The 13,291-nt window shown below is 40.3% G+C and overlaps 1 protein-coding gene across 12 annotated transcripts in view; it reads right to left on the bottom strand.

Annotated features, from left to right (window-relative positions):
* Positions 1 to 13,291, bottom strand: part of TRIP12 (thyroid hormone receptor interactor 12) — a 152,733-nt gene that overhangs the window by 40,354 nt on the left and 99,088 nt on the right. For all 12 annotated transcript variants that reach the window (XR_006283578.1, XM_037908807.2, XM_027817368.3 and 9 more), the window contains 11 exons: positions 11,347 to 11,464; positions 11,043 to 11,199; positions 9,991 to 10,144; positions 9,088 to 9,316; positions 8,151 to 8,269; positions 7,313 to 7,520; positions 6,088 to 6,188; positions 5,648 to 5,822; positions 4,932 to 5,073; positions 3,653 to 3,844; positions 2,315 to 2,466 (listed from right to left, as the gene is read on the bottom strand). Coding sequence is in view for 11 of the 12 variants with exons in the window: in XM_037908807.2 (XP_037764735.1) it covers positions 2,315 to 2,466; positions 3,653 to 3,844; positions 4,932 to 5,073; positions 5,648 to 5,822; positions 6,088 to 6,188; positions 7,313 to 7,520; positions 8,151 to 8,269; positions 9,088 to 9,316; positions 9,991 to 10,144; positions 11,043 to 11,199; positions 11,347 to 11,464 (1,747 nt within the window). In the remaining variant the exon portion in view is untranslated. The remainder of the gene's footprint in view (positions 1 to 2,314; positions 2,467 to 3,652; positions 3,845 to 4,931; positions 5,074 to 5,647; positions 5,823 to 6,087; positions 6,189 to 7,312; positions 7,521 to 8,150; positions 8,270 to 9,087; positions 9,317 to 9,990; positions 10,145 to 11,042; positions 11,200 to 11,346; positions 11,465 to 13,291) is intronic.

Below are 13,291 nucleotides of genomic sequence, written 5' to 3'. Positions count from 1 at the left end.
TTCTATGCCCTCTTAGTAGTAGGGGAGTAAGTAGCTGGGGTATGCCAGACCACCCTAACTGGGTTCAGGATGACTTTGTTAACTGGGAGTGCTATTCTACTGGAGCCAGAGGACTGAAGGATAACCCGGAGCTTGTGTTGAGGATCCTGAACCTCAAGAGGAATACACAACTGCCCTGCTATTCTGCAAGAAAATTCCTGGCACAGTTTACAGTCACTGGGAGGCAGGAGAGAAAGAGAAGATGGAGACATCAAATCATCACTTCATCTGACAATGAAAACAGCAGTCTTTTCGGATCCGGTGAAACTACCACTTACTACTTCTCCTTTGAAGGATCCAGAAGCAGCTCCAGTTGTCCCCTCAAAACCAAGGGGAGGGGCGACTCCCTAGAAGACCAGAGAAACTCTGTAGGATAGTATTTGTCCCATGGCCCTGAGTATGGCCAATTGGGTGAATTGAATGGGGGTTGTGGTGGTTCCCAAGGCATGGGATACCAATGGTTCCAAGGCAGATGAGGTGGAAATTGCTGACCATGGTCTTCAGACTGGGAAGGTGTGTCTTGGAGGAGAAAAAGCATAATGGTTCATCAGGTGGTTCAGAATCTCCCAAGGAGGAGAAAACAGACTCCAGTTTCAACAACAGTACCACTGGAAGGAAATCATAGCCCAAAGATAAAATGGGAGACATATTACTTCCAAAGTCTGGCTCCCCTGGTGGTGTCATAACCTCTCTCAAAAGGGAAGGACCCAAAGGGGTGGGAGACTCCAGGTCTGGAAGACCTAAGATGTCTGCAGGAGGACTGTAGGTCTTGGCTTTTCCCCAGAGTGAGAGCAGTACTGGCTGCCCAAACTGCTGGAGCCAGAATAGAGAGAGTCTGTGTCACAACCACTGAAGACAAAGATGGAACCATGGGTGATCTATGCTCTCGGCTATCCATCTGTCAGTGCCAGTGCATCCTGGGGTTTGTGCTAGGGGCACCGGTACTGCCAGATTGTGAACTAGTGCTGATGGAGCCTTAGAGTTGTGGGCTTTCTTATCATGTCTCCAAGACTTACAACATACTCAATTCTCTTGGGCTGAGCTAGTGCTTGGTTTTTGCAGGGCTGGATCAGAGTTTTTCAAAGTGGATTTGGAGGAAGACAGACTTATGTTATGAGAACACTCCCTGCTCTCCTGACAAGACCCTGCTGAGGGATCTACGTGGGTAGATTCCTTCACTCCTGATTTGGACTTTGTGGCAGGAGACGCACGCCTTGCTGAATCAGACTGATGTATGGGGACGGATCCCCCAGCATGTGTCAGACTGTGGCCTCATAGCCGTTTACGTTATGTGCTTCCTAAGGCAAAGCTCCTGACCTTCCTGGGCACAGCTGGGGAACAAATGGCAAATACTAAGCCTTTATGTGACGTGGGCTTCCCCAAAGCAGTACAAGCAGCATTGGTGGTAACTGCTGATTGAGAAGAACAGGCAGGAAGCACAACTTTTGAAGCCCGGACTTGTGGGCATAGTTCAGCACCCAAACAGGGTATGGAGGGAGGGAAGAAGAGACGTGCTCACCGGATCAGGGAAAAGGACTCACCTCACTCAAAACACTAAAAACAAACAACAACAATAAACCTTTAAAACTCTAGAATATAAAAATTATTTACAAATATTTAAGTATCTTTTTAGAGATAAAGCTGAAGCTTGGACACTAGAGGGTCTGCCCCAGACCATGCAGCTGTGAGAAGGAACTGGAGAGACAGTGGGTCCATCGTGCCCCACCCTTTATCTCCTTGACTGAGGACACAAGACGAGACAGGGCGCACGTGCAGACCACTGGACACTGCTTTCAGAACTCCCCGGTTTCGAAGCACGTGTACCCACAGTGGAATAGTCGCTGGGACCAGCACTCGAAGAAAAATATTGATTTCTCACGTAGCAGTAAGTCCATTTTCCTCTGACTAAACTGAGCCACACAATCTTCAGTTTAGGTTTAAGAGAATTAATCCATTAACATGCCAAGTTTTTATGCAGGAAACAAAGCAAGTTTCAAGAGTTTCAGTTTAAAAGTTTGCATGTAACTTTTATGCACCTCCACCTACAATTTTTATTTTAAAATAGTCTTCTTGAGATTCCAGGTTCAATGCTCACTCACTGTGGTTATATTTACAACTATTAGTTGAAGACAAACGCCAGCTGCATAATTGCTCCCTGTTTCTTTGAGGGAGGCCAAAGTTTTCTATTACCTCTTGAAACTTTACCAGCATTGGCACAAGTGCTAGAAACCAGCAACTTCCAGCAAAAGGGGGTTACCTGAGCATTAATCCTTACCTGCTCCCTGTTCCATTTCCACTTGGAAAATCATGCACTTTGACAGGAAACTGCTCCATCTGACTGAGACAGTTGTTCATTTTGTGGACTAATGCCAACAAGGGTGCATTTCCTACTGGCTCTAATCTTCCAAGAGATTCTTCTTCAGGAGGCTGAAGTTGAAGGTAACACATTTTTTAGTTATATTTTCTATTGAACAGCTTTGTGAGCATTAATATGTTAATTTAGCCATACAACGCAAAATAATTTACTTTAGCTATTAATGCACCAGTGTTCTCCAAAGCTGCTAAGTGCAAAAACGGACAGCAATACCTGTATATATCACAAATTATTTGTTACTACCAGGTTCTCTTTACTGCATTTCAATAGCAGCACATTGTCACTTATTTTTTAAAAAGAAAAAAAAAATCACAACTTAAATATGTTTAGATAATGGGCTTTACAAATTATTGCACAGACTGGTTCACGTGAACAACTGCTTAAAAACAGAGGCTGGTAAGCTTCTTGGATTTGCCTTACTACAAACACCTATCATACGCTAAAGTATGCAGAGTTTTCTACAAACACACTCTTCCAAGTGTCCTTCATTTGATATTGAAGACTGGAATAAAATTGGCACATACTAGGTCTTAAAGAGATCTTATGCATTCTGAAACAATGTAACCATTAAGATTTTATTTTTAAATGCAGTGTCTCTTGAAATTGCTATAAATATTAAGATGACCTAATAGTCAACACAAAGATAACTAAAACTGCCAAATGATTTGCTATACAGAACGACATCTTTACTTCTAAGTTTACTAGAACCCAGTAACAGCCTTACAGATTTAAAATATTCACACTCCTTCCCCCCCTTTTAGCTATGGGCATTAAATTTAATGGAAGTTTCAGATCATTCTTACACATTTTCATCTTTCAATCGTGCTTTTCTTTGATGAGCCAAAGCAATCGCTTACATTACTCCCAAGAGAAATGAACAGAAAGTCAATTGCTATTGCCTGAACGTCCCTCGTCTCCATTATGTGCATCTTATCCAGTGGCTCTCTGTCTCCCAAGAGGCAACTGACCATTCTGGAAAATGTTATCACCTGTTGTATGGTACTTCCCCAGTGAGTACAGTCTGTATCAGAGAGGAACAACAGTAGCTCTGAACTTAAGCAGGCCACATGTTTTGTCTTTTTATTTATTAATGATTAAAGTTGTCATATTAGTAAAAGGCCAATGAGGCACTCTCATGCTCTGAAGGTAGGGAGGTTGCTGGACCTCAAATCAATCATAAGGAAGATATATATTACTCACTACATAAAAACACTAAAATGAAAAATATACTGAACTTACTGGAGAAGAAAAAAACACATGAAGGAACCTTTTTAATCTGACATCCCTGCTTACAGCATCTTTTTCACTTTTAGATGTCAAGTAAAGCAACAGCTGTTTAACAAACCCACTATGCTGGATTTCAAACGAGGAGACATCAGACTCAGAGACTATGCTACGGATTTCTACAAGGCACTCAGCTCCACCATCCACCTGAAAGAAAGTGTATTAGGGTAAGTTTCTGTACTTTAGTACCCACAGCAGAACACCCACAATTAGTATTGCCCAAAACAGTGATTTTATTTACACATTTTCCTGCTGCTGTATGGAAGACATATACAAAAGGGGAAATAATGATGGAAAACTGTAGCTTACTACAGGAAAAGCGCTTACAATTCTGTATTAAGTGAGTGAACTGAAAACACAGGAAAGTAATTTCTATAATTGCAGTGAGAAATCTTAGATGTTACTTGTAACAATACTGCAATTTGTCTCATTTAGAAAAGGAGCCACTAATACAAAAGTTATACAAGGTGCTGTTGTGTGTTTTGCAAAATACAAAAAGGTAAGATGTTTAATGTTCTGCATTCCATAACGTTTTCCTGCTGTGTAGATCACGGTTTAAGTGTGTGTATTTTAAATTAACTTGAAGCCTGTGCCATACTTTCCAACAAGAATCTCAACTGTAACAGCTGCCTTGCTTTTAGGGCTGTCGAGGAGACAAATACAAGACGTATAAAGCAAGGGAATTGTTTTGTTCTAAAACTAGAATCTAATTTCTGAGTGGATCCTAAATTTGGCCAGGATGAATGAGTACTACTACCTCTTCAAGAAAATGCTAAGCTTTCGCACTCATCCCTCTGAAGTCCTAATCAAGCCACAGACTCTACTGTGATATTTTCAACAAAATTGATCTGAGAGAAATGTAATAGTGCTTTACAGCCGTTTAATTATAGGAATTTTAATAACTGAAAAAGTGCTATTTGAAAAATCACTAATGGGGAAAAAATAAGAATTGGAAATGAAAGTTAAGTCACTGAAGAACTTATACAAAAGTAAGGTTTTTACACGCTGGTATGATACATTTAAGTTTCTCAAATAGTACTGCTGCAACTTTAATTGCATACCTAAACTCCTTTGTTACAAGGTGGTGGCTCTTGGATAGCATAACTAGGATGGTGTTTGAGACACTATCTAGAGAAACTAATAAGTACTTCCTTATAAGCATAGCTATTCTTTTCCCACTTAATCATTTTCATTGCCTCCAAAACCCCTTCCAAATCAAGTTTCCATTTCTAACCTGGAGGTTGAGTTGTTCAGTTGCAGTGCAAAGTCTCTGTAATACATTTAGTGCAGGATTGCTTCCATCCATGTTCTCAGAGTTAAAATAACGCTCCACAAATTTATGGGCTTGTTCCTTAATCCAACCCTTAATTTTCTCTCTGCAAGAAAGTATACAAGAACAAGCTGATAAATGCATGCCACATTTAACATTTGCACACCAAGTGTGTACACAAACATACACACACACAGAGCGCGCGCGCAAGTGGGACAAGTTTTCAGATAAGCAAGTAATACTTGGAAGATGGGGAGCATCAGTTCCCGTGTATGCAATCTCGGACCACAATAAAATGCTCCTTCTCTCCAGGCCAAACCAGTGGGATGCTAGAAAGCTCTCCCATGGCTTCCATTTTCTCCATAATCACAGTTCTTTCCCCGCCAGGTCTAAATTTTCCACTCACCAGGCATTCCTCTTTCCTACCTATTCTCTTTCAATTTCAACTCTGCTTCCTTTCCCTCCCCTTCTCCTCTACCTCTCAACTTCTCCCCCTAGGTTCTCTTCCCCAGTCTTATTTTTTTCCTCTCCCACACTGGACTCCATTGCTTGCTCTCAGCATTTGCCCAAAGAGGCTAATTACTGAAATTCAGGGCATCAAGTAACCCTGTTTTAAAGTAGTTTGATTTAATCCTTACTGAACAGAATTTTACTTCTTAGAACAGAATGTATTACGTTACCTGTTGTTGGATATGGTGTCCTTTGAGGCAGCCCTTGCAAGACCACTGACTCCTGCTGTGCGTGCTGGTTCAATGTTGTTGCTATTGGACTGTGTGCTTAATCTCCCCCAAGTTTTAGGATTCAAGCTTGCCAAGAAGGAAGATTTAGGAGACTGAGTAGTTGTAGGGCTTTTAGCTTGGGGGGTGGGGTGGGGGAAGGGAGAGTGAGAGAAAAGGAATGGGATAGAATTAAAATTAAAAAAAAACCAAAACAAAAACAAACATTGAGATACCCAAGTTTCCAAGAATCCTCTGCTATACTGTCAGAAGTATTTAGTATACATTAAATATTTGAGAGATTGCTGTGTTTTTAAAAAGTGATTAGTAGGCACAATTGCATGTCTTCATTTATCTAATAGTCTTCACGGACTACTTTGCAGTCTATTCTAAAACTAATTTACCTTGATTGTCTACTTTGTCATCATCTCTTGGAGGTGAATACTTTGGCCTTCTGGGCCCACGTTTTGGCAGTCGTTTTCTCTTTAAAACATCACTTAGTCGGCTGTCAAAAGTTAAAAATAAGCAGCATATTACATCTACTTTATACTTCATTGGGATGTGCTTTAAAAAAAAAAAAAGCCACCCAAATCTCAGTATTATGTAACTATGAAACATCTAACTGCTATCTTTGGGCACCCACAGAATGGCAGCTTACCATTCACTTAATTTGGGATCAATATTCCCAGTTTCTGAATGACTAAGAACTTAAACATTGCGCCTCCAAGTCTATTCGGCGGCATTATGACTTAAGACATCAGGCTGACTTAAGTCACCTTTCCTATTTTAATGTGCCAACATATTTAAACCTCTAATATTAAAAATTAAACAAATAAAATTAATGGAAACAAATAAAATAGTCCATTGCCATCAGACATTTACAAGTTTCACCAAGTATAAAAGCAAGTGTTTTCACAAGGATTCCCTTTTTTGTGTTTCTTTCCCTCCTAACCACCTTCAAAAAGGTACCACACATGGCACCGACCATTCCTTTAGAGCTGGTCAACAATGTCCTCAGAATGAGACTGCAGCCCTCATGATTTCGGCATCTTCTGGTCTCTTAACTATGCAGTGCTAGGGTGTGTTGCATCTCTTTACAACAAGATCATTAGGTAGCTAAATCACATTTAATACACTTAAAGAAAATTGACAAACAACAACTTGAACATGATGAAATTTTACTTCCTTAATGGAAGTACTAAATTGAAGTGCATTGTTTCTGCAGCAGCCAAAGTCAATCACTAGAACACTTTTTTCCAGGATTTTTGAAGTGTTGGTAAAATAATACAGGAAACTTGAGTGAATATTACTTTTGTCTATACACAGGTAATAGGAGATCTTGATTATCTAATCATGAAAAATTATGTGTTATGTGAACAAAAATAAATCTAAGATTTAAAATTTTGATTGTGTTGCTGATCACAGTGTGATGTTTACTTAACTACCGACTATAATCACAAAGCAGCGTAGTGTTCTTGCCTTAGGCGTTCATAAAATATTAATAGCTTTCAGCCTGATCTTTAATGATTCTGAGCAACACAACTACCATCGCAGTCAGAGTTATGGGTCACTGCTGACTCTCAGAATCACGCCCTTTTTCAAACAAACACACACAAACTGAACACTTACCCCTGTGGACTCAGATCCAGAGAGTCTTCCCGGCTGTGTTGTAAGCTGGGAGACCCCAAATCTGCAGTTGCATTACTGGCAGAGGTGGCTGTCCCAGTGCTTATTGTTGTAGTGGTACCCAGAGTTCCTGATCCATTAGTGCATGCTTTTGGTGGGCTCGTCAGCAAAGCCTCAGATTCTGCTAGATTTTTCACTTGATGCATCACCCCTTTCCAAAGTTAAAAACAAAGTGTTTATGCTAATCTTTAGACATGCAATTCTTGCAAATATTGATATGCACCCCCTCACTCAATGATTGTATTCAACAGTATTTTTAAAGTATCCCTTAAACTTCATAGAAAATATATGGTTATTGTACTAGTTATGATATCCAAAAAGAAAACCAGTATCAAAATATAATAGGAATGGCAGAGACCATCAGGATTGGCAGGAAATCCAGACTTTTTAAAAACATGATTACTTGGTATAACCAAATAAAGCATAGTCAATGTAATTTCAACAAGTATTCTTAAAGTCTAAAAATAAGTCTGCTTGCTTCAAATAAGGCTTTTTCAAATTAATTTTAGCACTTTCAGAAAAACAAGCATTTAACACCAATAAAAGGTTGATTACCTTCTCCCCCAGTCATATGGCTAAAGAAAAATTTGCATGATGTCCCTTTATATTATTTTTATAGTAACCTCCATTTCCTGCACATAGTAGAGGTCTAATTTACAGTTTAATAGCCTAAGCTCTCAATTCATCTGTCTAAGAAACATACATTAGAATTTTGCTTATTACCTCAGATTAAGAGTAAATAAAAAATAATGAAGAAAAAAAAAAAAAAGAGTACATTTACCTTCTCTTCTGAAGTAAACACTAAAAATGTCAGGTAATTTTTGCATTAAGATCTCTGCCATCTGAAGGGCTCCAACTACTATCTTAAGGTCTTGACTTGACAACATGGAGGCAATATGACTAAAACAGAAAACGTCTGCTTTAAAATGTTTGATTTCTCAAAGCTTTTGAAAATAAACCTTATTTATTAAGTTAGAGCCTCTAAATATATAGTTAGTAGAAAAGTCAAATGCAAACCCCTGTATCACACCTTTTATTTTTACACAGAAATATTAAAAAAGCTGATGGAAAGGGTGGTGTAACTTACATTCCCTTAACCAGCTATATCCCTATGCTTAATCAGGCATATGCATACATGCATGCATGTTGGCAGTGGTGGGGATTTATACCACAGGCAGGAAGTGGTCCCTGAAGAAGTTTAATTTCCAGGAAGAGCTGCTAATTCAGTGCATTGCCTCCCTCACATATTGGGCTGCTCTGGTCCCTAAACACATTCCTAGGGTACCACATTGGGGCTGCTTTGTGCTACCACCAACACAGTTTATACATCTTCTGCTATAAGGGTCCTCTTTTACAGTTTGCACCATCAGAATACTAGAGTTAATCTGTCCCTAAATTTGTAGGTAAGTTGGCTCAATATTTTAGTTTTAGAAACCAAGGAAATGCTTGACATCACTATTTGACTATATAATAATCAGCAACTAGCATCTATCCATAGGGATTCTTTGGTTGAGATGTTTAAAAAACTGCTTACAGTTGGGCTCCTAAAAGCATATTTAGACACAGTTTGATTTTCAGAAGTGCTGAACACCCACAGGTCAATGTGAACTGCTTTGTTCTCATCTCAGCACTTTTGAGAAATAAGGTTAATGCCCAAGCACTTTTTTTTTCTTCCAACTTTTTTTAAAAGGTTCGTTCACAAGCACAAAGAAACCCACCTTGAAACGGCATGATTTTTCAGTACATCCTTCAGAAGTTCAGCGTCAGCAAAATATATTATCCTAAGAATTGCTCTAAGGCACTTGTGTCTAACAGCAGGTCCAGCGGAAGAGCTGTACACTTCGTAAAGAACACCAAACAATGTTTTAATAAAGGATTTAGCCAATTCTGGGTCCTCTTTCATTAGCTGTGCTCGAGCGTCATCCTTCTTTAATTCTGAATGTCCACCTGTAAAAGAACACAGATTGGACACCTGAGTCACGGTGCAGTTCACTTCACTTTCACTCTGGCATTTGCCTTTGTTTTTTTTAAACTGAAGTGGTAAATTTAATCTCTATTTAAATTCAAGACAAGAGAATAAAGTTGTTTTTACAGATACATTACGCTTTTGGTGGAACTAACATTTATAAGAAGGTATCCATCATAGCATTCTACTCTTGAAAGATACTGTTGGAGTTCACATCAATATTTCTTTCTCACAATAAATTTTTGAAGTAAAGGAGTAAAACAAAGCAAGTCTTCAAAATTTAGAGGTTTAAAGAAAGTTTACTATCCTCATATAAGACTACCCACACTAAGAAAATGGTATACACTCCAGAAAGTGGCAGGGGAGAATAATCTATTCCAACCTCAAGTTTGCCAACTTACCCACAGCAGCTGATAAAATTTCTGGAACTACTTCCAGTTCATGGAATTAATATTGTGATTTACTTAAGACATTTTAGTCAATAATTCACCTCTGGCTTAAATGTAGCCTTGCCTCAAGTAATCAAAATAAAGTTTCGAGTTCCAAATTCAAAAACAGACAATTCTGATTAGCTGAGAAACAGATAGCACACTGAGCAATACAGTATAAATAAGAGACAGCCAGAGATGCAGGATAATTCAAAAGCAGTACTTACTGGTATTACTATTGGCTAAGGGGTTAGGTTTTCTCTGAATGGCACGTGCTGTTCCAGTGTCTTCATTGATTTGCTGCATAGAATTGAAGTCAATAGTATAAACACGTCCCAGGGTAGACAGACTTATCTCATCCTCCCCAACCTGATGAGCTGCCTGAGAACAAAAACACAAAATGAAGCAATTTAAAAATAGAAATACTGACAAGTAAGGAGGCCATGTTATAAATAACCTCATGTCCCACAAGGAATGGGAAACTTTTTTTTTATTTTAAACAAGTTTAGAGTGCTATGTTTTACAGTGTGCTGAATGATAGCTTGCTTAGAAATTCTGTCTGACAGATACATAAGCATGTTAGAAAACTTTCAGAAAACAGTCTTTGAAGCGAAGTGAAGGCACTTTTCCATATAAAAATGAGGGTTTAATCATTCTACTTGCCCTTGCTCCATAAAGGAACTATGACTTCCATAAACAGTAGTTAGCAGTTGGGATGAGATAACTTTTGAGACTCTGCAATGATTTGATCATGTTCTTGTGCATTCTGGATAAAGTTTATTTGTATCCAACCTCAGGATTCATATCCCAAGGCAAATGAAAATTGAGAGCTTGGGTGCCTCACCTCAAAATCCTAGAAGGCACTGTCTGCACCACCCTTGGGTATACTAAATAGCTCTCTGTACAAAACAAGGGTCTCAACTGAGGCCTTTAGGTCCAGCCGAAGTGAAAATTTTGAGTACTCTGACTGCTCTGTGGACAGCAAGGTTAAGAGATATTCCCAGAGTAAGACCGCTCTTAAAATCACAGGTGCAAAAGTGCAAGGTTCTGATGAACATATTATAAAAGTAGCTGACTAGATGTTTCATAATTCAGTTTTGAAGGAAGAGAGAAATACTGCATTATCAAGCATTTAGTTTCACATTTCAAGTATGAAGCTGTGATAAGGCTGGCACTTATATTAGCCAATGTAGAGTTTTAGAACAAGGACGGAGAAGTGAAGCAACATTCAAACCCGTACACCAAAGCATATACTTCAAATGTATGCTTGAAATACCACCTCAATTATCCGGCTATCAATCCTGTTGTAGGGATGCCACAGACCCCTGTCATCTCGCCACTGCCAAATTGCCCCATCTGTGTTTTGTGCATTTCCTTTCTTTAGCATAGTATCAACAGCAAAGATTCCTTCTTTAGGCAGGCAAGGCATCAGTTCACTGAAAAGAACATCAAATCAACTTTTGGTAACACTAATTTTTTTATGTACCAGCATTAATAGTTTGAAAACTATTAGCCTTCATTTCAGTAATCATGAAATTGTATGTCAACAAAACTTGAAAAATAAGATTGTGTAAAAGACTTACCATATAAGAGAAGTAAGCTCATAAAGTTCTTGAGGACTTCGTGGAACAAGATCAATTTGTTCTTGACAACTCCCATTTGAGGCTCCACAAAGAAGGAAGTGAAGTGTTTCTGCAATATCTTTAAAACAATTGTTTTATAGTACAGTATTGTCCCGGAGTCAGAGGATAGTGCCTTAATGTGACAGACACTGCACAGAATAGACAGTTCCCGGCCTAAAGGGTTTACAGTCTAAGCCCCAGCCTACACTACGAGTTTAGGTCGAATTTAACAGCATTAGATCGATTTACCCCTGCACCCGTCCACACAACAAAGCCATTTTTGTTGACTTAAAGGGCTCTTAAAATCGATTTCTGTACTCCTCCATGACGAGGGGATTAGTGATGAAATAGACATCACTGGGTCAAATTTGGGGTAGTGTGGACACAATTCGACGGTATTGGCCTCCAGGAGCTATCCCAGAGTGCTCCATTGTGACTGCTCTGGACAGCGCTTTCAACTCAGATGCGCTAGCTAGGTACACAGGAAAGGACCAGTAACTTTTGAATTTCGTTTCCTGTTTGGCCAGCGTGGCGAGCTCATCAGCAGAGGTGACCATGGAGTCCCAGAATCGCAAAAGACCTCCAGCATGGACCAAACAGGAGGTACTGGATCTGATCACTGTATGGGGAGATAATCCGTGCTATCAGAACTCCGTTCCAAAAGACAAAATGCCAATATATTTGGAAAAAATCTCCAAGGGCATGATGGACAGAGGCTACAACAGGGACCCGCAGTAGTTCCGTGTGAAAATTAAGGAGCTCAGGCAAGCCTACCAAAAAACCAAAGAGGCAAATGGCCGCTCCGGGTCAGAGCACCAGCCATGCCGCGTCTATGGTGAGCTGCATGCAATTCTAGGGAGGCCCCTACCACTACCTCACCCCTGTCCGTGGACACCTGCAAGGGGGGAGTCTCACGCAACAGGGATTAGGATTTGGGGGACAAGGAAGATGAGGAGGAGGAGGAGAGCGCACAACAGGCAAGCAGAAAATCATTCTCCGCGACAGCCAGGAACTATTTATCACCATGGAGCCAATCCCCTCCCAACCCTCCCAAGGCAGGCTCCCGGACCATGAAGCCGGAGAAGGCACCTCTGGTGAGTGTACCTTTGTAAATATAATATATGGTTTAAAAGCAAGCGTGTTTAATGATTAATTTGCCCTGAAGACTTGGGATGCATTCGCGGCCAGTACAGCTACTGGAAAAGTCTGTTAACGTGTCTGGGGATGGTGCGGAAATCCTACAGGGACATTAAGGGGACATTCAGAGGTGGCCGTTCCTGCTGGGCTGTTTGCCTGTGGCTGAAAAGAAATCATCCCCGCATTTAGTCACATGGTGTGTGTGTGTGGGAGGCCATTCACACTGAGCTGTTTGTGTTTGGCTGGCAGGGATCTTCCCTGATAGTAGTCACGTGGTGGGAGGAGGGGTGAAGCGATCATCCCAGAGAATGGAAGAAGGCGGGGGGGGGGGTTAGTTGGGTTTGTGCTGCACGTTAACCCGAAAACCGCAGCCTCTCCTTTTAAATGGCCAACCCAATGGGTGCTTGGTATGGGAAAGGAGGATGCTGCTGTTTGAAACCATTCCCACATGTTATGAAGGTTGAAGAAGCCGAAAGACTGTGGCTTACTATGGCTGCCTGCAAGCCAAATTCTGTTGCCCGGCCCTGCGTGTGTGATCTCTCACACCAAACCGGCAGACCCTCAATACAAGAGGCAAAATGCGACCTTTTACCGACAGCACATGTGCTAGGTAATGTTAACAGCTTGATTCACCGTGAAAGACTCTACTCATTGTTCTCTAAAATGTGTCTTTTAAAAAATTACTCTCCCTTTTTTTCCTCCCGCAGCTGCAAATGTTTCAATGCTCCCCCTATCATCTCCGTCCCAGAGTCTACTGCAGATAAGGCGG

Source organism: Chelonia mydas, chromosome 9 (genome assembly GCF_015237465.2).
Source record: "Chelonia mydas isolate rCheMyd1 chromosome 9, rCheMyd1.pri.v2, whole genome shotgun sequence".
NCBI classification, from domain to species: domain Eukaryota; kingdom Metazoa; phylum Chordata; order Testudines; family Cheloniidae; genus Chelonia; species Chelonia mydas.
Note: the sequence above shows the minus strand (reverse complement) of the source record. Positions and strands in the feature narration are given on the sequence as shown.